Below are 27,252 nucleotides of genomic sequence, written 5' to 3'. Positions count from 1 at the left end.
TTCAATTCTCACGCGTAATCCCCAGAAAACAAATGTATAATAGTGCAATAAAGTCGTGAACAATCCACACACATAAAGGTAGTGAGCACCGCTACTACTACTACTATCTGGTAAGTAGCTGGTATGTCCCATGCATGAACAGATATCTTTAATAGTATCTGGAATTGACTGTGGGATCCCTAATTGAGAGAGCACCGAGTTTAAAGGGGAAGACCTTGCCCCCCACCAGGGGGCATTGTATATTCATCTAGATGCTGTGGGACTACTGTTTGGAACACTCGAGCGCTGATAAACTAAAAATGAATAAAAATTGTTATTACCCCAAAGCAAAGCATCACAGCCCCTGGCATGTGCACAGTCACATCTGTAATGTTAGAATTTAGGTGGGCAGCCGCGGGATGAGTTAAAGCCTTGTTTGCACCAACCACGACCACCTCTATTAAAGAGCCCTGAGAGAGAGTTTTTCTGCTTGTTTCCTGTCTCAGTGACAATGGTTTTACCAAACAGGATGTAAGGAAATTTCTGAAACAGGACCATGCAGCAAATTAAAATCTAATAAGGGGTTCTAACCTTCACCTACTCTATGTTAAAAAATATTTGTATTTCGGTCTGTGCTGCTGTTGTAGATTTATCTTCATTTCCCCCTGGAGGAACCACTGGCACCAGGACAGAAAGTAAGGATAAATCTGGATTGTAGTAAAAACCCATTCCTGAAGTGGCCAGCATTATCATTATATATATTGGCCACCAAACATTCACTTATGGCGAATCAATCACTGTTATTTAGAACACATGTGCCTCGAACATTCACCTGCAGTGAATGTTTAGTGAATGCCAGATTTACTGCTTTATAAATATGCCCAAAATCATTTATGGCATTTACGTAAAGCAATGTTCTGGAGTAACCCCTTTTGTCAAGCTCTACTACTAATTAGAGAACATATTTTCTGACACAGGAACCAATCAGAACAAGTGGATAGTTAAAACAACCAATCACCAATACCTTGTTGGAAAAGTGGACCTGTATGAAAACCATTACATGTTTATTATGATTGCACAAAGTTCCCCAGTAAGGTCAGAGACATGTGCATTTTAATTAGATGGGAGCAGAGCTTGAGAACAGGGTTACCTGCCATAAAACAATTTAAATGGACTTTTTGTCATTTTAAGTATTCAATAAAAGAGTTTTATAGCTCCATCAAACACTTAATCGCTATAAATTGGCCCTAGGGACATTCTGAAAAGGTAGTTAGTATTAGTGGATCTCCGTTTTGGGAAGAATGTTATAGTGACATCTGACAAGAGAAAAGTCTGGCTGTTCAATGGAATTGAATGCCTGTGTTCCATGAATACTTTTTTTTTTAATATTTCCCAGACATACATTTTAAGCAAACAAATGTTTTCCAGCCCCCCAAAAAAATCTCATTTTACAATTTGTTAGTAAATCTAAAGGTGATTTTGCAATCAGGTTGTAACATTTGCGGTCAGCATTAGCCATGTTAAACCTGATTGTAGTAATATTCTTACAGTAATAATAATACTGTATAATACTTCTAAATACTGAATTATGTTCTATCCTCATTTATTTCTTCACATTTCTGAGACATTTTTTTTCAAAACGTACAAGAGTACATTTTTTATAAATACAGTGAGATGTGGAACCATGTTTTTGTGTGCATGTAAGTAGGTATCTAGTACCAGTCTATCTATCTATCTATCTATCTATCTATCTATCTATCTATCTATCTATCTATCTATCTATCTATCTATCTATCTATCTATCTATCTATCTAGTTCTATTCTATTTACCCATCTATTTTATATTTTTTTAGAGTATGTTTGCAATTTCGATGTGGCAGTTGCTTACTTCTTGTAATGAAGGAAGACCTTATTATTAAATGAATCAATTTGAAATTGTATTTTTTTTTTTCAAGCGGCATATTTGTTAATATGTCATTACATTGGTTTTTCCTTTGCTCCAACAGAGCTGAAAGAAAATAAGGTTAACATTTATTAAGCTATAGTGATTGTTTTTTTTGCCATAATCAACATTGTCTTGAGCTGTAATGGCCAACAAAAGCTGAAATGGCTGAAAACAATGATCCTTTTTTTTAACAAAAATATACTGAGATCTTTTAATGGCTATTGTTTATATGTATATGTGCAGGTTTTTTTACTTTTTTAAAACCCTTAACCTTTAGCTTTATGTTGAGACATATTTTAGCTTAGTTTATTATACAAGAATATATTTTTTCCGGTTTAATGGGTTATTGGTTATTTTATTTTTTTTAATACACATTAAGTTGTTGTGAACCTGCAAAAAACCTGCTGCAGCAAGATCATGTATGACAAGAAAACTGTGATAACCAATCAAAAGGCCCCTGCAGCATCATGTGTTTATTGCCGGGAACTCTGTTATGGGCATGACTAACCTTACTTCCGGAGTCTTTGCTTCCACATTCCCCTTTATCGTACCACCATTTGCTTTTCAGCTTGTCTAAGACGCCTTGCTCACTGAGTTTCAATACCGCTAGGTTTACAGCACCTCTTCAAACCATGGGAAATAACATAAATAACATCACCAATGTTATTTTATGTTATTCAGTAGCATAGCAACATTTCATTGAGGCATTCATTGACGTATATGTGAGAACCATGGCAAAGTGATACGATTCAATACTCAATCAAGCTCCCCCCTCCCATCCCTTCATCCTTTATTAACCTTCTCTTCCAGCCAAGCCAGACGAGTATTAACAATATCACTTTGAGTAACCAGCAACACCGATTCATTGTTTACGGACAAGTCATTCCCTTGCACCCGGTGTCTTATTTTGTATGCTTATCAAGAAGGATTAAAGCTACCATGTATATCATGCAGTGTGGAGATATGGCTAGCTCCTTTACTGGCTAATGCCTGTGTTAGCACTACATTCAAGTGCTTACATAAAAGTAAATAATACAAAATATATAAACTATTTTGCTTATTGTCTTTTTCATTTTGTGTTTTTAAGAGTCAACTTGTTTCAATATTTAAAATTGTTTAAATATCAGAATACATTCAATTTGCAACTCTATAGATATTTAATTATGACCTCATGCATTCTGATTAACACATTGACATTTTTTTTAAGTGTTCTATATATAACAATAAATGTAATTACAGAAATGAGCTTGATATTTCATAAAATACATTTATAAAATACATTTATAGTTATGCAAAATACATTTTGTATGACTATAATTTTAAAAACATTAAAATTACAAGATTGCTTGTTTTTTTTTAAGCTTATTGTATAAAAATAGGCATACATGTACCAATTGTTATATATCCTCTTGCATTCTGCATAAGACATTAGCATATATTTTAAGTTTTCTGTATATATATTACATTTCCTTTAAAAAAAAAAAATTAGAAATTAATTTTGTGTAACTATGATTTAGAAAAATGCCAATTAATAAGATGGCTTACTTTTTTTAGGAACAAAAAATGAGTGTTGCGTATATCTTGTATAAAAATGAATATAACTTTTGTACTGCTTATTATTTCTGATTTCTGTTTAACAGCAAAGTATAAGTGTATTGTTTTAGATTAGTTGTGTCATGTTCCTATTCAAGTTTTTTGATACAATCTCATGCAATTTTAAAATGAGAAGTTTTTGGATTTGTCTCTAAATTTGGTCAAATGTCACCGGGGCCTTGGCATATACTGCGTTTTAGGCAGCTGCTGGTTACTATCATGCTGTTTTGTTACCCACTAGTTTGTTCTTACTGGGGCTGACCTTGGAATCACCTCCCCCGCTGCCGCATTCTCCCTTGTCGTACCACCATTTGTTTTTCAATTTGTCCAAAAGCCCCTGCTCGTTCAGTTTTAATACTGCCAGGTTTACTGGATTTCTTTAAAAATGAATAGATAACACTCGATAAGTTACAGCTTGAGAAATCACTCATGAGGTCATGAGACAAAGGATAGGTGAACCAGCTGCAAGTTTCATCCTAGACCACGTGTCCCTATCCTTGTTTCAGCTCCATCACCATGGTGCAGGTGGGCCCAAAAACGTCAGTGTTTCTTGTCAAATATTTTATTGAGTTTTACAAGGTACAAGAAAATTCGTAGATTGGTAAAAACGTCAGTGTTTTAAAGGAAAAACATTACTCTGTGCAACAATAGCCACTGAGCAAAATGGCTTCTTTCTTCAGTCAAGCAAATCATACTCTTTTACGGCCTCAAATATATAAAATCAGGCATATATGGAATGTACATGCTACATGGCTTCATGGCCGTCATATATATCGTTCATGTTCATGTATTTTACTTAAGCACGCATGCAACATGCATAGGAATGAATGCAACAAAGCAATGCACTTTGTGTTTAGTAAATGTCCTGATTTACATAGCTGAACTCGTAACCCTAATCACAACACATTTTATAACCAGAGACAAGGTTGATTCCTGCCTGTGGCATCAAGGGGATGGCTAGAACTATAAACTGTGCAATCCTGAAATAAAAGAGCCTGGAGCAATAAATATACAATGGGGTCGATTTACTAAAGGCAAATCCACTTTGCAGTAAAAGTGCACTGCAAGTGAACTTGGAAGTGCAGTCGCTTTAGATCTGAGGGGAAGATCTGAAATGAGGGGAAGCTCTGCTGATTTTATCATCCAATCATGTACAAGCAAAAATGCTGTTTTTTTTCCTTGCGTGTCCCCCTCAGATCTACAGGGACACAGGGACTGCACTTCCAAAAGGAAGGGGTGCTAACATAATTTGGTTCATAGTATATATTTAATATTAACAAAAATGAGGAAAGGGAGAAAGCAGAGATAGAAAGAATAGAGTGAAGAATGTGTATTGGTATAAACTTGTCTAAAGTATATGTTCAATAGAAGGAGGAAGGCAAGAAAGGAAAAAAGGAAGAAACTCACGAAGCAGGAAAGGGGCACTGATATTTTGTGGTTCAAATTAAACTAAAAGGAGAAGGAGGAACAAAAAGGAAAGGATGCAAAAAAAATATAAATGAAGGAGATAAACAGATGGGAATAAGGTAGGGAGGAAAGGAAATAGAGCTACTATAAGAAAGCTAGGTATCCAAAAGCATGCAAGCATAGTACAAATAGTGGCAAATTAAAAGAAACCTTCACTCTATTTGGTATAGATGAATTTTGGGCAAAAGTTCAACATATATGTTTAATATGTTCAGGGGAAGGAAGTAAAAAAAAAAGAAGGAAGGGAAAAGCAAAGATAAAGTTAAAATCGGGAAGAAGGGAGGGAGGAAGAGTCATTAAGAAAGAAAGGAAACTTGGAAAGAAGAAAGAAATGGCTGCACATCCAGAACTTCTGATTGCCTTTTATTTTGTTTCACAAAGATAACACCAAAGACACCAAATTGTGGTCACGTAGCCGCGTTTCACACATACATCTTGCGCTTAAGTTAAACGCAAGATGTATGTGTGAAACGCGGCTACCAGTGTTAATTTTAGTCTTAGGACTAAAATGGCATTTTAGTTTTAGTCCCATTTTAGTCTTCTGCAATTGTTTTAGTCATATTTAGTCGACTAAATCTCCAGTACATTTTAGTCGACTAAAATGGCTTTGAGTTTTAGTCGTATTTTAGTCATCTCAATTGTTTTAGTTGTATTTTAGTTGACTAAAATAGTATTCATTTAGTCGACTAAAATTTTTTTAGTCATTTTATTCGACTAAAATGTTTTAGTCATTTTAGTCGACTAAATTAACACTGGCTGCTACGTGACCACAGTTTGGTGTCTTTGGTGTTATCTTTGTGAAACAAAATAAAAGGCAATCGGAAGTTCTGGATGTGCAGCCATTTCTTTCTTCTTTCCAAGTTTCCCATGGAGGCAGCAAGATACTCCAATCAGCCTTATCTTTATACACCTGGAGCAGCAGTTCTTTTTCTTGTAGAAAGAAAGGAAGCAATAAAAAGCATGGTATTCTATCAAAAAAGCATTATAAGAATATAAAGGCAGTTAAAAAGAAGTTTTCACTCTACTGCAAAACAATTCAATTTTAGATAGAATATTTTTTTTTGAGACATATACTTACATGAGTCCTGTGTAAGTTTTCTCTAACAGGACCAATTTATTGCAAAGTTATGAAAACAGGAAATTACAAATCCCAGAATGTAAATATTACCATGTCAATGTGTTCACTAACAAATGCATTTAAATTCAATTGATATTTTGTGCATACATTGATATTACAGCTGGAGCGTGGCTAACAGTACACCTTAAGGTATCATCACCGTAATAGGTGAAAGCTGGCAAGTAGAACCCCCATATGACTGATTAGATATTTTAGGAACCTCAGTGGTGGAATCTGTACCTGAAGTTCTCAGCTCTACCCCTCCCCATTACTTATGAATAAATACACATGACTTCCTGGTATATTGAGTAAGACCTCCTCAATTGGCCTGGAAACTCAAGAGCAAAGATCTCATTACTAGAGTCCATGTATACCACTATTAGGTAGTTCATCCCACAAGTATCTGTAAAAACTTTTGCAGTTTTCTGTTGATGGTTGATATAAAAGATCAAGGTTGACAATATTGTTATACTGTATGATTCTAAAGCCCATTTTGCAATTTTTTCATATGCTTTCACATTTTTTTTTTCAACAAGTAACTGTAAAGCAAACCTATTATAAGGAACAACAAATAATGACATTGGATAGAACAGGTCATCTAGTATGAGTTTAATGAAATATTAACCTTGGTGTTGGAGCTGAAACCTTACTGCAATTAGCAGTAATAAAAGGGAAAAAAACGTGACAGTTTTAATTGTGGTTTAACAACATAATCTACTGTAGAAAGCAGGATGGATCTTGCAGTAGGAAGAAATAGGTAAGTGAAAGCTATATGCTAAATAGCAGTAACTGTCAACAGCAATAATAACTGTTATAACCCTGTAAGACCTTCATTTTGTCTCTGATCCTTGGCAGCGGGGGGCTGGGGTGAGGTGTGACATTCTTGGAGGAGTAGAGAAAATGAGAGATTAAAACTGGATCACCAATCCTTTTGAGTGATTCTCTAATGACAAACAAAACATACATAGAACAAAACCTGCAGCAATGAGCGGGAGGTTGTCACAGGTAAGGTATGAGGCATAGTCGACAAGGCCCATCACCCATGCAGTGAAAGAAGAATGAATTAATGGCATGATGCACAAACAGTCCTGCCTAAATGTTTCTAGTTACTTTAAAACTGATCTTTATTAAATAGAGTTCAAAGACCTTCTCTGGAATTTTTTTTTAAAATGGTGCCTCTGGATTTGTAAGAGACTAAAAGCTCTGGCTGCAATACTCACCTCTTCTTTTGCACTGACTTTTCGCCACCAGAGGTCCTCAGTCTTTTGGGTTAAATGACATCCAGAATCATTCGTTAATGCAAGGCATCAAACCTCCACCACTACAAGGTGTGTCATCACAATGGAGCAGAACAGAATAGATGTTACTTTTGTTACATTTGCATCCATTCAGTTTTGTGCTGCAGGGGATTTTCATACTCCGAGTACATGAGAATACATCCAATCCATTACATTTTGGTCAATAAATGGTTGCAGTCCTTCTTCATTTTTTTCCAGACCTCGACAGACTTGGAGGTAAGCGGATGTAACCAGACACGTCTGTTTACATTCACCCCCCTCTAGCCCTATATAGAGTTTTGGATGAAAAACTGAATGGGTAACTGATTGGACCGCCTGTGTGAAAGGGGCCTAAGGAAAAACGTTGGTTGTTTTTTAAAGCAGTTTAAAGCAAAGTGTTGTAATCTGCCTTCTGATTGGTTTCTATGACCTGTTGCTCTCCATATTGTTAGTAAGTAAAGCCCTTTGTCAAACAGCTTTCAATGCAATCAGAACAAATATGCCATAATTATATTAAATAAGCTTTATAAATGCATTGATAAGCAGACTCTTGTTTGGACTTTCAATCATCTTTTCTGTGGCTATCTAGTTTTCTAATACAACTTACTGTAATGGGCTGTTTACAATTGCTGTATGCAATATATAGTATTCTAATGGAGCTGATTTAACCCAGCAGCAATCCCTTGTGATTGACATAATACTTTAAACACTTGCTTATGCTAATCTACTTTTACTGCATTTAGCCTTCTCAGTGTCCTGGAAATATACATAAATAACTGTACAGCATGCACATTTTCATACATATTAAAGTCCCTGACATATGGTATGGTTATAGAAGATTATTTGCATATGTTAATGACAAATAATGCCTTTTAGGCCCTTTTTAAAGGGTAAAGAAAATAATGAGTGGCTGTCGCTTGCAGTAATTTAATGTGTTTTCTTTACAATAAGAACACTGCCTTTTATTTCAAAATTGCTTTTTTTCATTTAACTGCTTCAAGGGAAACACTGAGCCTGTAAACTAAAATTGGGGTCATTGCAATAATGAGAAACGAGGGATTTGCCCCAATTGTTGTAGACACTGGCAGTGAAGAGGAGAAGCAAATAATATGCCCAAAGGTTTGTGGACACCTGACTATCACTGTGCTTGCTGGATATCCCATTTATTTATGGAGTTGCCCCCATCCAGCCCCAGCTGTGTAGCTAAAACAGCCTCCTTTCCCTCGGGAAGACTTTCCACAAGATTTCTCTATGAGAATTTGTGCTTATTCAGAATAAAAGAACATTTGTGAGGATGTGTAGTTGTGTACTGATACTGGACTACAAGACCTGGATCTCAACTCGTCCCAAAGGTTTTCAATAGGGTGAAGTTCAGAGATCTGTGCAAGCAAATCAAATTCTGTCAAACCATGACTTTATGGAGCTGGCACAGTGGCACATTCATGCTAGAACAGAAAAGGCTTTCCAAAAACTGCCACCATAAGGTTTTAAGCAAACAACTGAATACAATCAATAAAATGTAATATTTTAGTATTAACAGTACCCTTCACCGGAAGCCCCAGGAAACATGGGAAACACCTTGACTCAATAATTCCTAGGGGTGGTCATACAGTGTGTTGCAAACCTCATTTGTAAGTTCCTATCTTTTGTGGCCATAAGTAGCACTTTGCCTGTTTAACCACATGGTGAGTGTCTTTTAAAGTCCTCATGCACAATGCAGTGTCAGGAGGATGTTAATTAAAGCTGCAGCAGAGAAACTGTCAATGCATGAGTTATTGGTGATCACACAATGCTAATTGCTACTACATGCAGAGAAACTATCAATGCATGAGTTATTGGTGATCACACAATGCTAATTGCTACTACATGCTGCTACATGGTACACTTAGAAGCAACTTGTTTAGCACTCCATTTCTACCTTTACCCTACGTTCACACCTATGCGCTTTTTGGTGTGTTTTGCATTTTGCAGAAATACACTACAGTCCATTTAACATGGTTTCCTATGAATGTAGTTCACATCTGTGCGTTTTGCGGCGCTGTGTTTTTTGAAAAGGGTCAGGGACTTTTTTCCTGCAGCAGATTGCGTTTTAGATGTAATGGACTTAAATGTAGTCACAATGTTGAGTCTTTTTACTTTTTTTGATGCGTTTTGTGTTTTTTTTTTCCCTTTAAAAACACTATATATAGCTGGTTGCTAAGGAGTAGGCCGGGAAGCCGGCCGCCATGTCCTTAACAACTGATGAGTCATCAGCTGTCCCCGCTGACAGCTGAATGCAAAAAAAAAGAATTGCCGCCAAAAAAGTTGGGGAAAAAACCATTGTGGGGTCCCCCGAAATCCATACTAGGCCCTTCAGGTCTGGTATGGATTTGGAGGGGAACCCCAACGTCAAAATCAAAAAAAAAATGGTGTCAGGTCCTTCCCCAAACTATACCAGACCCTTATCTGAGCATGCAGCCCGGCAGGTTCAGAAACGGAGGGGATGAGCCAGCGCCCCCCCTTGAACTTTACCAAGCCGCATGCCCTCAACATTCCCCGTTGACAGTTGAATGGAAGAAAAAGTATTGCCAGCAAAAAAGTTTGTGAAAAAAACAGAGTGAAGCCACTCCCAAATCTATACCCCTCAGGTCTGGTATGGATTTGGAGGGGAACCCCACACCCAAAAAAAAAAATGGTGTGAGGCCCCCCAATCCATACCAGATCCTTATCCGAGCATGCAGCCCGGCAGATCAGTAAAGGGGGGAGCGCCCGCCCTCCAGGCCGCATGTCCTCAACATGGGGGGGTCCTGTGGGGCGGCACCCCAAAGCACCTTGTCTCTATGTTGATGGTGACAAGGGCCTCTTTCCCACAACCCTGGGCTGTAGTTGTGGGGGTCTGCGGGCAGGGGGCTTACCAGAATCTGGAAGCCCCCTTTAACAAGGGGGTCCCCAGATCCTGCCCCCCATGTGAATAAGTGGGGGAGCAATGTACCCCTACTCTTTCCCCCCAAAAAAGCGTCACTTAGAAAAAAAACACAAACACAGTTTTTGACAATCCCCTTATTAAAAATCCAAAAATAAAGTCCCGCGAGGTAGATCCATCATCAATTAAGGGCATGCAGCCTGGTGTGGTTCAGGAGGAGGGGGCCACTCGCTCGTCCCCCCTTTCCTGACCTGCTGGGCGGCATGCTCAGATAAGGGTCTGGTATGGATTTGGGGGAAGACCCCACACCATTTATTTTTTTATTTTGGCGTAGGGTTGCCCTCCAAATCCATACCAGAAACGCATAAAAAATGTGGATTTAAAAATGCAAAACACACCGCAAAAAAGCACCTGAAAAATGCATTAAATCGCAAACTATTAGACTAATAGATATGAACCTAGACTTAGTGCTTTTAGTAGAACAATCTCCTAGTCAGTAGTTATGCATTCTCATTGTATGGGTAAACTCTTAACTCAGTAATTGGTAGAGTAGTAAACTTTCAAGCAGTCAGTAATTGGTAAGTTTTGTAAGTCTCATGCTTTGTGTTACGTTACAATTTCTCAACAATTTCTCAAACTTTGTTGGAAAATAATAAAAATATTACACTGGATTATTCTGCAACATATATACATTATAACAGCATCTTCAAAAGTGACCGAGCTGTGTATAAAAAGCTAATTCCAACCCTTACAACCATTTGCTATTGTTTCAGTCAAGCTTGGGCACACGTCTAATGTTTTCGCCTGCTGCAGCAAGACAGTTTATTTCTTACTGCCTGGGGCTATGAGAACATCTCGTGAGCAGAACAGGACAAGGACATGTGTCTGTAAGTGTTAGGAGCTGCGCTGTTCATGTTGAGGAATATGTTAAATGTCAAGCAGAGGATGCATTTACATTCCCTTCTCAGTATCATCATAATTCTTGGCATTAATACAGTGGTGCAGAATGAGAACACAGCAAAATCTACGTGGCAAGATCAGTACTTTTGAAGAGTGGGGGCTAGTATTTAGAGACACAGTGGACAACACAGGACAACACGGACTCACATCCATGTGAATGCTGTCAACCCTTAGGCCTCATGCACACTGGACATTTTTGAATGTTTTTACATCTGTTTTTGGCTTCAGACATTTTTTTCTGCAGTCAATAAACTCCCCAGCATGTTATTCTATGTGTCCATGCACACATAGGCTGTTATCAGCAGTTTTTGGCAGGGGCATTTTCTAGCTGGAAAAAACCCCCACAACTAGTGGGTTTTGAGAGGAGTTTTTCAGCTGTAAAAACGCCAAAAAACGCTAAAACGCGGCTATTCGGCATTTATCTGCGATTTTGAGCCATAAGCTTTTATGGGAGTATAACTTTGTTTAAAAAAGCTAAGAAACGTCAAAAAATGCTACTACAAAAACGCTGAAAAACTCACTCTACAGCTACAGCGATCTACAGCTAACGTTACTGGCATTTTTATAATGTCTAGTGTGCATGAGGTCTTAAGAACCATTCAAATGTTATCATGAGTTGGTTGTATACCCACTTTTAAAATTTTTACCTACAGGTAAGCCTAAAATAAGGCTTACCTGTAGGTAAAATGAATATCTCCTAAACCTGTACGGTTTAAGAGATATTCACTTTGCATGCAGCCACTGACGTCAGCGGCGCATGCGCTGTGAATGGCCGGACCTTGCCAGGAAGAAGACTCCCGCACACATGCGCTGGAGTGACCCAGAAGACACGCCAAGGGCAAAATGTCAGCTCCCTCGGCGTGGACCGGCCTGCGATCTGGGGATCTCCTTCTAAGGTAAGTATTTCATAATAAGTTGGTATGCGGTGCATACTAGCTCATTATGCTTTTGCCTTACAGGTTTTTTTTTTTAACATTTTTTTTTTTTCTGAGGGTATACTGTACAACCGCTTTAAGGTGTACTGCGTTATAGCTAAACTTCATCCTTGCACAATTGTACTGGCTCCTCCTATGTACTAAAATTGCTTAGGCTACTTTCACACTGAGGTGGTTTTCAGGCACTTTAGCGCTAGAAATAGCCTTTGCAAAGCACCTGAAAACCGCCTCCCATTAATTCCAGTGTGTCTTTTTACACTGGGGCGGTGCGCTTGAGGGACCTTCCAAAAAGTCCTGCAAGCAGCATTTTTGGGGCCGGATGGGAGCGCTGTATTTAGTGCTCCATAACACCCTGCCCATTGGAATGAAAAAGGCATCACTTTCAAAGTGCTGCAAAAGTGGATTGTTTATCCTTTTTTTCGGGTAAAAACTGCTCCGCTAGCGGCCAAAAAGCGCTGCAAAAGCACCACTTAAACAGCGCTAAAGCGCCGCTAAAACGAGGGGTGCTTTAGCACGAACAGATGGGCAGCTCAGTGTGAAAGTAGCCTTAATCTGATATATTCACACACTGTGTATTTGCATTACCTAGGGCAGTTTACAGCCTGCCTAGGAACACCCACTCTTCCAAACAGACATCCACCCATCAAGTAATTTTTCTATTTACATAACTTCTTCAAAGAGCCAGCCCACTGCTTGCATCATGGCTGAGGGTTCTTGAGAGGAGTACTAAGGCAGGGTTCTATGATGTCTTCAGGGACATCACCCTCCTGGTCCCTTCCACCAGTCATGATCTGCTTGTATGTAATAGAGACCCAGTGATGACATCACTGAACCTAATAAGGTATGTAGTGAAAAATGAAAGGTTTTCTTTAACAATATCATTAGCATGTTGAGAAGAGAGATAGGAGGAACCAGGGAAGGTAAAATATAAACGGATTAAACTACAGTTGCAAGGTAGGACATTCTTTCTGAATCTGTCCCGTGAAGTGCTCCAGGTCTCAGGCCTGTAGCTAATACTTCCTATAGAATGTGCTAACTGCTTGTGTCTTTTTGTTTATATATTGTTATGCGCTGTTCAACCTCTGAAGTTGGGAGGAAAGCCATTAAAGGCTTCCAGACTGTTGCTTAAGGTCAAACAGGCAGATACCTATCTAGGGATAAGCAATACTCAAGGGAGGGGAAGGGATACTGGCAGAAATAAAAACGTGACAAAGAGGGAGAAGAGGAAAACTAAAGATTACAGAAAAGAAAATGAGTTCTATTCAAAGTGTTCAATATTTCATACAAAGTGGGGCATCCAAGGGTTCTTCAGGATCCAGCTCTTTTAGGATCCTAGCAATATATGTGCTCTATACACAGTCTGTCTCCAATTACCACACTGGGGTTGATTTACTATAACTGAATAGTGCAAATTAGTTGCAGCTGTGCATGATAGCCAATCAGCTTTTAACTTCAGCTTGTTCAATTAAGCTTTGACAAAAAAAAAAAAAGAAGCTGAATGGTTTCTATGCACCAGATTTTGCACTCTCCTGTTTTAGTAAACCAACCCAGTCTTAGCAATGGAGTCTGAGAAAAATGGGCAAAAATGTCTATGATAGTTGTTCACATCCAAATATCCGCTGTTTATCAGAATCCTAAGGGCTAAGGGCTCTTTCACACGGACAATCCGTATGTCCGTTTTTCATCCTTCCGTTTTCGGATGAAAAACGGACATATATGTATCCCTATGGAATAGCGGATGTCAGCAGATGAACCTCCGCTGACATCCGACCCGCTCTGATCCGAAAAAGTGTAACGGAGGAAAACCCTACTTTTCCATCCGTTTTCGGATCGGGTGACAACGGACTCTACGGTCCGTCATCATCCGATCCTCCATAGGGGAGAGTGGCGCTATGACAGGTCAGCAGATGACAGGTCCGTCGCTGCACAGTGTGCAGCGACGGACCTGTCATCTTCCTGCTCAGCGGGGATCGGCGGAGCGATCCCCGCTGAGCAAGCGGGTGTTCACGGGGCGGATCATCACTGATCCGCCCAGTGTGAAAGAGCCCTTAGGCAATTAGTTTAAAATAGGAATAGGGGATCTAACATGGGCAGTGTTTCTTTTGGTCCTATCACGAACATCTCACTTTGTGCATGTTGTTACAGCAATTCTGCGATGTATGAAATGTATCAGGACAGGACTGAAAAGGCTAAAATACATAGTCATGTGTTTTTTACTTTTGTACTTCAGTATATTGTTAAATCAACTAGAAGACATTGATGGGTTTATTGTTTTAAAAGAACAAAAAATACTATGGATACACAGAGCCTGGCTCAAGAGGGAGCCGACATATCTGCCCCCATGACAAGCGCTTGCTATGGGGGGCAGACACAAAAGAATAGGAGCCAAGAGCACCGGTGGGAGACCCCAGAAGAGGAGGTTTCAGAGAGAAAAGGGAGTGAGTCACATGATCTCCCATACTTGGAACTTCTGCATATTTTTTCATGTTCTCAAGGTCTCAACAGAGTGATGATGTAGTAAATGGCTGATCTGTATGTGCCGTGGGTGGGACCAGAATTAAAGTAAACCTGCTGCTTTGAACTCAGCATTTCCAGGATGTTCCTGGAAAGATGTAATCCTTTCCAATACGGAATATGGGGGTAAGACAATTATACTTCCTAACTTTTTTTGTGGTATCAGGTGGTAGTTTGTAAAAGGGGGGGGGGGGGTGGCCTGAAGTAATAAGCGTATCCTACCTTTAAGTACAATATTGACTTCAATATTGTATTAATTTTGCTATACTATAGAATATATTTTGCAATGCACTACTAGGTATGTTTTTAAAGTGATGATAGATCTTTGACAGTGTATTCCAAATCAACAAAAGATCACTCTGTGAGATACTGTAACACTGTGCATTGATATAAGGGGTCCTCTTACCTGCCAATTTCTCTATTTCTCCAATTATCTATTCAGATAGAATAGTGTTTTTCAAGTTCCATTTAACCATTGAGTTAGGAACCTAGCAAGGCCAGTGGTTCTCAAACTTCTTCTACTCAAAGCATAACATGCTTGTTGTCCCAGATGACCCCCATGACCAGAAGTAATTAACAAAAGTATGGCCAATAAATGGATTTGGATGGATTCTCATAGTAGATTTGGAAAGAGTTAGGAACCTCTGTGTGAGTGCCGTCAGTGGCTTTGCTGGTGAGCTCAATCCTAATTCCTGCTACCGGAACAAAAAGTGTAGAAATCCCATCACTGACAATTTTCACTGGACAGGAGATGACGGAAACCTCCAAGTGAAACCTCTGTCAAAGGTAGGATTTCCTCTCACTTTGGAGAGGTTTCCTGCTCACTTCTTATCCTGTCATGAGGAAAGGCAGTGAAGAGACACCTTTCTAACAGGAATACAGCAATAAAAATTCTGACGTGTTCTAATAGTTCCCAACTACATGCAAAACAAAACTAAGTGAAGCTGAGCTTTAATTAACCAATGTTGATTCAATCATAGCCCAACCTAATTCTAGTACACAAGAGAGAGAGACACACACCGTTTGAGAATCACTGGCCAAGATGACATACATGACAGCTGAAGAAAATCTATCTGCTGCTTTTATTCAGAATGTGGCTGAGGGATCCCTCCAGGTTATACACCACGAGGTATGAAGCCAGGATCAAGTGCAAAATCTTTTATAGTGGATCTGGAATTAAAAAGTGAAGCTCTACTATATTATAGGAAAGATCCTAAAATTGTAATTATACCTAAGAAACAAATAGTTTTTTTTTACTCCTCTGGAAAAAGATTAGTGTACTTCCTGACATGTGTCTGTATATTGGCACTTCTGTAGTCTAATAGTTGTATATCTGCAGTGTTAGATCAACTAAGGCTCTGCTTCTTCTAACGGTTTGTTTTAGGAGATATAAAATTAAATTTGATTATGTCTCTAATATGCTGATCACTGTTCTCCTTGTAGAAGAAGATGCTCTACCTGAGGAACTGCAATGCATGAATGCTTATTCTTTATTCATTCTGTGGGTTTGCTATTCCTGCACCTACCCTGATTTTTTTATATTATCCCATCAGTCATTAGATCACCACTTATCGGGGAAACAGGTTTTACATGAAAAAGTAAAGCCCTGCCTCTACAAACATGGCAACCTCTACACAAATACACAGTGCAGAACAAGACGTAGTGGGTCAGTAATGGAAAAAAGATAATATGCAGGGAACCTTTCTTTTTGCACCTTTCTCACAGGTCAGGTCCTCCAGCCTTTGAAATTTACATATGATAACTAGTTGTATCTTTATTTTATTTCAGGATAATACATTGTTGAATGGAATGACACAAGCAGATGGATGAGTATACAAAGAGATGGACAGTCCAATGAGGGGATACGTTTTGACTTCCATGTACTCCCAGGGTCTACAGCCAAAGAGCAAAATTAATGTACAATAAAGCAATGCTCAGCTACATACCTCAGAGGTGACCCCTTTGGGGTGGCAATGCCATAGCCCTTGGAATCCAAGTTACCTCCCACCTTCATGGTGTCACAGGGTTTTCTCTGTTCTATATACTCATTCATCGTGGACTCCAAGAGATATGCATATTTGCCTTTAGACTTTCTCACTCTGTTCATCCCTTCCTCAGTGGTCTTAACAAAAACCGAGGGTTCTGCTGAACGCATGTAAGTCCACATTTTTTCAAACACAGCTATTTTAGATCTCTAGGAATACAAAAGAAGAAAGAAGCAGACTTGGCAACCATTTAAAAACCATTGACAAGTTATATACATTTTGTGACAGTTGATGCTATCAAAAAAGCTTTTAGGACGGTAAGTAGTGAACAGCTATTTCAGAAAGGTAATGTCTCGTTAAAATGCTTTCATGGCATAATATCTGAAGAGACGCTTCCGTACACAACTGCTTAAAAGCAAAGTAAAAGAAAAAACTGGAATTACAAATTAGGTAAAAAGTCTTTTGATATTTTGATAGCACGAGACAAGCTGTGAAAATGGTTCTTTTGTGTCATACTTATGGTGCATAAACTGTATGCAAAGCTTGATATGTGTAGTTTAATGATGAGGAGGAAGACATATAAATGTTTTCCGATGGGCTGTGGAAATGCAGGAAAAAATAAACACAAAAGGTTGTTTTAAAACATCAAATTATCAGCACATCTTACTACAGCTTTTAAATTAATGTTTGAAACTTGTTTAATTTACACTCGAAGAAAATAGATGCATGAAGTAGAACTTATTGATGGTGCCTCAATTTTAATCTTAAAAGGGACCTCCAGCCAGACTTTTTACTAGGCAAATGTTTTTTTATTGCTCCCCCAATGCAGAGATTTCCATTCACTCTGTCATAAAGACACAACAGAAAGTAAGTGAAAGTCTCCCAAAAGAAGGGAAAATCCTAACTCTGCTGGCTGCACTTGCATGCACTACTGCAGAATATAATCAGTTAGTAATAATTTTAACAAACCTTAAAAAATTCTTTTGTAGACCCAGAATCTAAGGTTCCATATGTTATCTCTGTTTGTTTAGCCAAATCATCAGCACTCTCGATGGGTGATACCATCCTCTCCACTGTCAAGAAGGCCGCTAAGTTTGCTGTGTAAGATGAGATGATGATGAGTGTGAAAAACCACCAGACACCGCCCACAATGCGCCCTGAGAGAGACCTGGAAGGAAATATCACAAATGATTTTATTAAGCAGAACATGGTTATACCAAAGTGACATGTCTAATCAAATCTGTTTTAAAATGTATAAAATCTATATTTTTGTGTACAAGGCTAAGGAGAACCTAAAATACATGTCTGGCCAAAAAAAAAAAAAAATGCAGTATATCTCAGGAATACACATATATTTCCAATTATATATTATCTTTCTAAGACCGTGCAAGTACATAAAAATACCTGTTTACCCTGGCAGAAATGTATCTAATTTCAAGTTTTGGACTAGAAAACACAGTGCCTTTGCTGTAGAATAATCGTATAGCACCCTGATGTTTAGGCAGGGTTGCTATTAAATGTATTTAGTAACTTACATTTAAAATTCAAGAATGCATGCATCAAGGAAACGATAGGCTGCAGCATTGTTATCCGCCCTGCAGACAAGGGAGGAGGAATTGTGATTTTGGACAAAGTTGCTTATATGGAAGAAATGGGTAGAATCCTCTCTGACACTGATACATATATACCTATACACTATGATCCTACGGCTAAATATAAAAGAGAACTGGAGAAACTTATCGAGTCAGGTTATTCAAAACATCTGATTAATAAGAAGGAGAGAGCTTACTTAGTCCCAATGGCCCCCCGGATTCCGGTTATCTATTATCTACCTAAAGTCCATAAAAATCTAGAGAAACCACCGGGGAGGCCCATCATCAGTGGGCTAGACTCTGTAACTTCCCGTATTGGGAAGTATATTGATGGGTTCCTACAGCCACTGGTAGTTCAGACTCCCTCCTTCTTTCCACTCGATGGTTTCTAGAATCTGCAAAACTTGTGAAGAATCTTTCAAGAAGGAGGGAGTCTCTCTCATCAGACTCCCTCCTTCTTGAAAGATTCTTCACAAGTTTTGCAGATTCTAGAAAGCATCGAGTGGAAAGAAAGTTACATTATGGCAACTGCGGATGTAGCTTCGCTCTATACTATCATATCCCACTCTGATGGTCTAGAGGCTGTTAACCTTTTTTTAACTAGAGATAATCATCTAGCCTCTTCACAGAGGGAATTTATACTTTTTTTACTTAAGTTTGCCATGTCACACAATTATTTTTGGTTCGGGGGTGCCTTTTACCTCCAGAAGAGGAGTAGCCATGGGCACCAAATTTGCGCCGAGTATGGCTAATTTGTTCATGGCAAAATGGGAGGAGGATGTCGTCTATTCTGACAGAAGACCAGAGTTGGTGTTTTTGGAGCAGATATATAGACGACATCCTCCTCCTATGGGATGGTGATGAGGTGTCACTGACCGGTTTTATGCAACAACTTAATGCCAATACTTTAGGCATAAATCTACATTTTGAAATGAGCAGAGTTGCTATTCATTTTCTTGATCTGAATATTCAGATTGTTAACCATAGAATTAAAACTTCTACCTTTTTCAAAGAAACCGACCGGAATGGGTATATCGGGCAGGGAAGTTGCCAAATCCGTTCCTAAAAGCCAGTTTGTCCATTTAAGGCGTAACTGTACTTTTAGGGATGATTTTGTAACGCAGGCCTCAGACCTTAAGATTCAATTTTTGGAAAAAGGTTATTCTGGTACAGATTTAGACAGGGTCATTGAAGAGGTACATAGTATGGACAGGGCTATCATGTTGAAAGGACGGGATAGAATGGCTAATAATAATAATTCCCATGAATTTTCTTTGATTACCACCTACTCACGGCAACATTATGAGATAAAAAGGATTATTAAAAAACACTGGGCGGTGTTAAAAAACGATAAGATTTTGGGCCCTGTATTACCCGATTATCCCCATGTGATTTTCATAGGAGTACCACCCCTTAAATTGCAGGTTGCTCCAAATGTTTTAGATACACCAAACAGGGTATCGTTCTTTCATAAATCAAAAGGTTTTTTTCCTTGCCGTAAATGTAAGGTTTGCCGGGTTAACAGGAATAAAGATAGACATATTAGCCAATTCAAGTCCCATACCACCACAAAGGTTTATAATATAGATACCTTTATAACATGTACATCTAAAAATGTAGTATATATGTTAACCTGTCCATGCGGTCTACAATATGTGGGCCGCACTATGAGAGCCATGAACGTGCATGTTAAGTGTTAAGGAACATCTAGCTAACATAAAAAAAGGGTTCCCTAAACACACAGTGTTTACGTCACGTCATTATTTGGAACATCATAATAAAAATCCAGCTGGGACAACCATTACTGCCATCGATCGATTTACCCCACACTGGAGGGGGAGTTATACGAAGAGGGAGATTTCGCGGATGGAAACCCGCTGGATATTTAATTTGAAGTATTATAGCCCCTTTGGGTTGAACGTGGAATGGGATGTTAATAGCTTTATTAATAATAGTTAAATTTACACCCATCCGCGTTTGACATCCAACCTCTCTCTTTTTTTTGCTTGTATTATATCTACCTCATCCCTCTTATACTCCATTTTTTTTGCCAATTTTAGTTACATTTTTATAGGCTATTATTCATATCCTATTTATTATTTTCATCTTATTGTTTTTATTACTTTCTTTTATATTATATGTATTGCTCCTTGGGAATTATTTCCTCCATCATGTTCCCATAAGCATCTTTATGTCACTTTTATTTTTCATTTACTGAGTATTAATCATTTTTTTTAACATGGTTTTCCTGTCTATCTGGGTTCCGGGGTGATGGACCGCATTGCGTTCCACCACCGCTGTCTCACAGCGTGATGATTTCCGGGCTGCGCCGTTGGAGCACGGATGTTTATTCATCTTCGTTCCAGCGCTGCATTCATCACTCCAGACATGATGACGCACTGGCTCTGCTCGCGAGGACCGCTGCGGTCTCTGTGAGCCAATAACAGGGCTTCTATAGGCGCGCATGCACCGTAGCTTTGACGGCCAGTGCGCATGCGCTGTGACATCGGCGTTTTCTCGTGCTCTCTGTGGCATGATATGTCAGATATCACCCCCACTGCATTCCCCACTAGATCACCATGGAAATAACAGCATATGAGGTTTGCTACTGATAAGTTTCTTCACATGTTTTACAATCTAATAGATTCAGTTGTTTGGTGGGGATTAGCTTTACCCTAATCAGGCTTAATTGCTCTCCTTGTATGTATATATATTTCTCTATGGTGTGTTGGTGTCTGTATAACCACGCCTCTAAAGACAAAGTTTGCGATGAAACATGTCAGGCAGGTTGACACCAGCACACTGAACGCTGCAGCCTATCGTTTCCTTGATGTATGCATTCTTGAATTTTAAATGTAAGTTACTACAATAAATTATTATTTTTTTGGTATTACAGGCTTCACTATTGGTCGCTTATGTTTCTTTCATTGAGCATGGCTGATCTGTTCACTGAGAGCCTATACTATTGATGTGAATCCCTGGAGAAGTTATATCGGGTGTGAATGTCATCTGGATACTGCTGTTCCAATTCCTAGCGGTTGTATTGTGGAGCCCGACATGCTGGATAAGCCGTGGATTAAATTACACGTTTAGCTTGTTTTGCTTTCTGGTAAGCAGATTACTTTACCACGTGGTGACAAAGTATATCATAAAATATCATCTATTAGAAATATTTTCTTTAAAAAGACAGCATATATAAAAACAAAACAGAAAATAGTACAGCACTTTTAGTGCATAGCAAGAAATACATTTTCATCATATATTTGCATATTCCAAAGATGAACATGATTTTTCTCCAACTAACCTAACATGTTTCATGAAAAAATTCCCTTCTTCAGAGGCATATATGGGTGTTGCAAAAGCCCTGGCATCTGTTGCAAATTGATCCAAATCTAAAGTCGCACATATCTACGACACCTACTATAACCTTCAGACGAGCACGTTCATTAAGAGACCATTTAGTAAAAAATGAATACACAGGCAGTTTCCGATCTGATATTTGTAAAAGACCTGGAACTTTTACATGTGGGGGTTGCACGTGTTGTCGATATATGAACACTCAAACAAAATTTGTATTGCCCAATGGCTCGAGACGATCATGCGGGCAAGCTTCCCCGTTTTCTATTCACCATTCTTGACCGGGTTCACCCGGACGGCAGGGGTGGTGACTGGAATTAAACCTTGCTCCAGAGGGAGGCCTGTTGGATTGCTGACCTTAATGCAACCTCCTTCCCAGGTCTCAATACCCAATTAAGTTTCTGCCCTTTTTTGGATGGGTTTGTTTCAGGAGGCTGCGAAAAGGACTAATCATAGATTCAGGAACTTATGTTTATCCCCAAGTTTATCTGTATAACCATTACCTCTGTAATTATTCTTTTGGAAATGTACCTCTATAACCAATGCCAGATGTTTTTGTTCTACTGTTCTTTACTTGTATTTTTCCCTTTATTTCTATGAAATTCAGGTTTTTGATATGTGGAAAATAAGATTATACCATATACTTTTATTCTGTGAAAGGCAAGGCCATATCTTTATCCTCTTCAAATCAAACTCTTCATCTCAGCTTTATGTAATGCGTTTGACCATACCTACGTACATGCCATTATTATTCAAATGTATTGCTTTCTCTCGAAATTGGATACATTTTTATTTTGATGACATTATTGCCATTGAGTCTCCCGTTTTATTATTTTTTCTCCCAATAGGGGTCTCGCTTCTATTCCCACCTGGCGCACGGGGGGCCCATCTTCCCCTTTCCCTTCACTTATTTTGGGTGAGGGCGATGGGCCGCTGTCATGTGCTGCATGCCCTGTCGACTTTTGTTGACTTGGGTATTGCGGCTGTTTTTGCGCCGTTGAACCTGATCTGCATGACGCCTTCCCACTGCCTACATGCAGTGGGGGGGCGCCGTGCATTTTTCGTCCTGGGGGTCCCTTTATAAGTGCCTCCCCATGGCTAATTTTGGGAAGCTGTGGCTCTTTATTTTTTGTCCGGCTCCCCCTCTTTCTCTCCCTTCCTTTTAGTTTAAATTACCACCTAATAGCTGTTGTAAAAATGATCAGTGTTTTTTCCTCTGCTCGGGCCCGCCCACTGTAATGACTCATCGAAGAGCGGTTGTTTTACTCCTCTCACTCTGAGTCGTTGGGCGATGACGTCACCACGTCGGCGACGCCACATCTTTACATTCTCTGCTGACACCGAAAAGGTGCCCAGCACTGCGCATGCGCCAGCGGCTTTTTAAGCTCAGCTGGCACATCGTGATCTTTAATCCTCAGATCAAAAACAATAGAGCCGTGAGCGGTTGCATACCCTTCCCTAACAAACAGAAAGGGTTGTCTTACCTGAACTATTTTCATTTCTTCATTTTTTGTTTTAAAACAATTCCTTTTCATTTTACATACGTTTACCAAAATGCTTTATCATTTTGCAGGTCTTACCTGCTAGCTGTGTTGTGGTGGCCAATCTGTGGGGATTTTTGCGAGTAAAAGCGGGACTCCCTGTTCCTATAGACAATCAATGGCTAAACTTGGGTTTTTAAACAAGATTTCTCCCATGTAAAAAATACAATATACACATTGTTTTCATATTTCGACAAAGTGGTATCTACGCCGGTTATACTTACGCATGAAAACGCTGATTTGCCTTGAAAAATGCTCTGTCACAATCATCTTTATTTTTTCTTTCAGAACGTATTACACCATCTCCCATATATGCCTCTGAAGAAGGGAATTTTTTTCCTGAAACATGTTAGGCTAGTTGGAGAAAAATCATGTTCATCTTTGGAATATGCAAATATATGATGAAAATGTATTTCTTGCTATGCACTAAAAGTGCTGTACTATTTGCTGTTTTGTTTTTATATATGCTGTCTTTTTAAAGAAAATATTTCTAATAAATGATATTTTATGATATACTTTGTCTGCCCTTAAAGTCCTGCTGTATCAGGGGGTACCCGTGTCCCTTATGTTAGGGTCCTTATACAAAAGGCCAGAAACCTAAGGCCTATCCCAGGAACATCTGGCTGCTAGGCTATCTGAGAGCCTGTCCAGAGGTAGTGCAGGGTTGGGACTGCGGGCTTGTAGTCCAACCAGAAGTAACAGTTCCGCTGGCCGGAGAACCTGTCGTGGTCTGATGTAGAGGGGAAGTTGTCGCCACAAATGAACCATCCACCTTGCTACCGGAGACCACAGTGAGTGAGCTGAGGCTAGTACCAGAGCAGACTTCTTGCCAACCGGGGACGGTGAAGACGTGGGAAAGCATCAGCAAGTGCCAAGTCAAGGACCCAGCGGGACAGCAGAGGTGATGCTTGTGGAGTGCCAAGCCAGCGACCTAATGTGTCAGCAGGGGTGAAGCTTGAGGAGTATCTGTGAGTGCCAAGCCAGGGACCCAGCAGTGAAGCGGGGGTGACGCTGTCTAGTGAACAAGACTGGGAGCTCGTTAAGTGAAGACTCACAGTGAGTGAGTGTGGGGTAAAGATAACTGTTCATATTGCAGAAGTTGAATACCTTTACTGTTAGTAACAGCTACAAGATTGTTGCCATAGGAGACAGCGGTCCTACTTATACAGAAGTGGTGTCCAGCTGGAGGCCTTCACCTGTATAGCTGTCTAACTATAGCAGTCTCGGAGTCTGCCAATTAACATTGCATCTACCTAAGGGTGTCCTGGCCCTAGTCCTCTCTCCCACAGTTCTGTTTAAGGGACAATAAATCTCTTTGCATTCAAAAAGTGTCTGGCTCTCACCTGTTCATCTTGCATTACACCCACCATGCCTTGTTACCCACTCTACACTGAAGGTTGTCATCTGTCCTTAACTCTGGACGTCACCATTGGGCTTCAGGGGCCCCAGGACTTTGCTACAATCGCAAAACATAGTAAAAGCCTTGCCTGTTGTGTTTTGGCAAAACTTCAGAATACCTCCCTTCTCCTCATCTCTGCAACATAGAGGGGTGATGGAAGTCCAAGTAAAGAACTGGGAAGGGTGATTAGACTACCTAATGCCGCATACACATGATCAGAAATGCCGTCAACAAATCTCAGATGAGAGCTTTTTGTCGGAAAATGCAACCATGTGCATGCTCCATTGGTCTTTTGCTGGCGGAATTCCAGCCAGCAAAAGATTGGGAGCATGTTCTCTATTTTTCGGTCGGGAAAAGTTCCTATCTGAAAATGTGTTCGTCTGTATGCAATTTGGACGCGCAAAAAATCACACATGCTCGGAAACAATTCGACGCATGCTCGGAAGCATTGAACTTCATTTTCTCCGCTCGTTGTAGTGTTGTATATCACCGCTTTCTTGACGGTCGAAAGTTCAGAGAATTTTTGTGTGACTGTGTGTGTGCAAGGCAAGCTTGAGCGGAATTCTGTCGAAAAAAACATCCAAGTTTTTTCTGACGGAAATTCCGATTGTGTGTACGCGGCATAAGACAAGACTGCAGTGGGCTTGGACCTGCACTGTTGAATAAAAGTGATTTTGCGCATTCAAATCTATTCATGCAATATTGCAAATAAGATGACATGGATCATAGTAATCAAATTAAATAAAAAATAATAAAAATGTAAAAATACAAATAGTGTTAGGATAATGGTTTTATGGGGTTTGATCTAATTGTTATGCCCTGTACACACGATAGGAAGCTAATAGAATCCTGAACCAGGATAAAGTATGCATTTAAGTATTCTGCTGCAGAGGTTAGTTTAGTGTTAGAATTCCTTTTAGAGTTAGGTTAGTGTTAGGATAATGGTTTTATGGAGTTTGAACTAATTGTTATGCCCTGTACACACGGCAGGATTTTCCGATGGAAAATGTGTGATAGGACCCTGTTGTCAGAAATTCCGACCGTGTGTAGGCTCCATCACACATTTTCCATAGGAATTTCCGACACACAAAGTTTGCGAACTTGCTATAAAATTTTCCGACAACAAAATCCGTTGTCGGAAATTCCGATCATGTGTACACAAATCCGACGCACAAAGTGCCACGCATGCTCAGAATAAATTAAGAGATGAAAGCTATTGGCTACTGCCCCGTTTATAGTCCCAACGTACGTGTTATACGTCACCGCATTCAGAACGATCGGATTTTGTGTGACCGTGTGTATGCAAGACAAGTTTGAGCCAACATTCGTCGGAAAAAATCCATGGATTTTGTTGTCGGAATGTCCGATCAATGTCCGATCGTGTGTACAGGGCATTAGAGTTAATAATGCAGTTTAGGGCGTAAAGGCTAAAACCAGCGCACATTTCTTTTGAGTAGAGAGGAGTTTATATTTCTGTATTTTTATTTATTATTTGTGTGACTCCATTGAGGAGATTTTTCCTCAATTCATGTCCCTAAGACACCTGTACAATGTCTTAGGGACAGGAGCTTGTGATATGTGTTTTTTAAAACTGGCGACTGAGTTGCTGTAAAGCAAATCTGTGTTTCATCCATGCAGGGTAATTCAACAAATTTACTTTAAAATCCACCTTCCCCAGCAGCACATACCTTTCATTGATGCTCCATTCAGCTTTCATGAGTGAAAAAAAAGTTCTCATTCTTCATGACCGGTTCAGTGCTGTCACATGAGGGTGGAGAGAGAGCCCTCAACCTTATGTAAGCTCCAGCTAGGGCAATTTGAAGCTTACATAGGACTTACCTTCCTCACTCCCAGAAGATGAGTGGAGCATGGACAAAGCATACACCATATTACCAAAAGTATAAGGACGGCTGCCTTTACACACTCATGAACTTTAATGGCATCCCAGTCTTCTTCCGTAGATTGCAATATTGAGTTGGCCCACCCTTTGCAGCTATAACAGCTTCAACTCTTATGGGAAGGCTGTCCACAAGTCCACAAGGTTTAGGAAAGTGTCTATGGGAATGTTCCACCATTCTTCCAGAAGCGCACAGTCTCCACTATAATTTATCCCAAAGGTGTTCTATCGGGTTAAGGTCAGGACTCTGTGCAGGCCAGTCAAGTTCCTCCACCCCAAACTTGCTCATTCATGTTTTTTATGGACTTTGCTTTGTGCAACGGTGCACAGTCATGTTGGAACAGGAAGGGACCATCCCCAAACTGTTCCCACAAAGCTGGGAGCATGAAATTGTCCAAAATGTCTTGTTATGCTGACACCTTATGAGTCCCCTTCACTGGAGCCAAGGAACCAAGCCCAACCCCTGAAAAACAACCCCACACCATAATCCCCCCTCCACAAAATGATTTGGACCAGTGCACAAAGCAAGGTTCATAAAGACATGGGTGAGCAAGTTTGGGGTGGAGACCGTGAGCCAGGCCTTCTCGTCCACCTCAGTGACTAACCTCACAAATACGCTTCTGGAAGAATGGTCGAACATTCCCATAGACACACTCCTAAACCTTGTGGACAGCCTTTCCAGAAGAGTTGAAGCTGTTATAGCTGCAAAGGGAGGGCCAACTCAATATTACAATCTGCGGAAGAAGACTGAGATACCATTAAAGTTCATGTGCGTGTAAAGGCAGCTGTCCT

The 27,252-nt window shown here is 39.7% G+C and overlaps 1 protein-coding gene and 1 long non-coding RNA gene across 6 annotated transcripts in view; one reads left to right on the top strand and one right to left on the bottom strand.

Annotated features, from left to right (window-relative positions):
• LOC141132571 (uncharacterized) overlaps positions 1–16,885 on the top strand; it is a 130,579-nt gene extending 113,694 nt beyond the window's left edge. For both annotated transcript variants that reach the window (XR_012242927.1, XR_012242928.1), the window contains one exon: positions 16,478–16,885. This is a non-coding gene — a long non-coding RNA (uncharacterized lncRNA). The remainder of the gene's footprint in view (positions 1–16,477) is intronic.
• GRIA1 (glutamate ionotropic receptor AMPA type subunit 1) overlaps positions 1–27,252 on the bottom strand; it is a 462,487-nt gene that overhangs the window by 13,740 nt on the left and 421,495 nt on the right. For 2 of the 4 annotated variants that reach the window (XM_073621138.1, XM_073621140.1), the window contains exons 12-14: positions 17,644–17,842; positions 16,636–16,883; positions 3,780–3,894 (exon numbers count right to left, since the gene is read on the bottom strand). In XM_073621138.1, coding sequence (XP_073477239.1) covers positions 3,780–3,894; positions 16,636–16,883; positions 17,644–17,842 — 562 coding nt within the window. Of the gene's footprint in view, positions 1–2,432; positions 2,548–3,779; positions 3,895–16,635; positions 16,884–17,643; positions 17,843–27,252 lie in introns of all 4 variants that reach the window. The other 2 variants (XM_073621139.1, XM_073621141.1) reach the window with 1 other exon arrangement.

The sequence above is a fragment of the Aquarana catesbeiana genome, linkage group LG03, assembly GCF_042186555.1.
Source record: "Aquarana catesbeiana isolate 2022-GZ linkage group LG03, ASM4218655v1, whole genome shotgun sequence".
NCBI classification, from domain to species: domain Eukaryota; kingdom Metazoa; phylum Chordata; class Amphibia; order Anura; family Ranidae; genus Aquarana; species Aquarana catesbeiana.
Note: the sequence above shows the minus strand (reverse complement) of the source record. Positions and strands in the feature narration are given on the sequence as shown.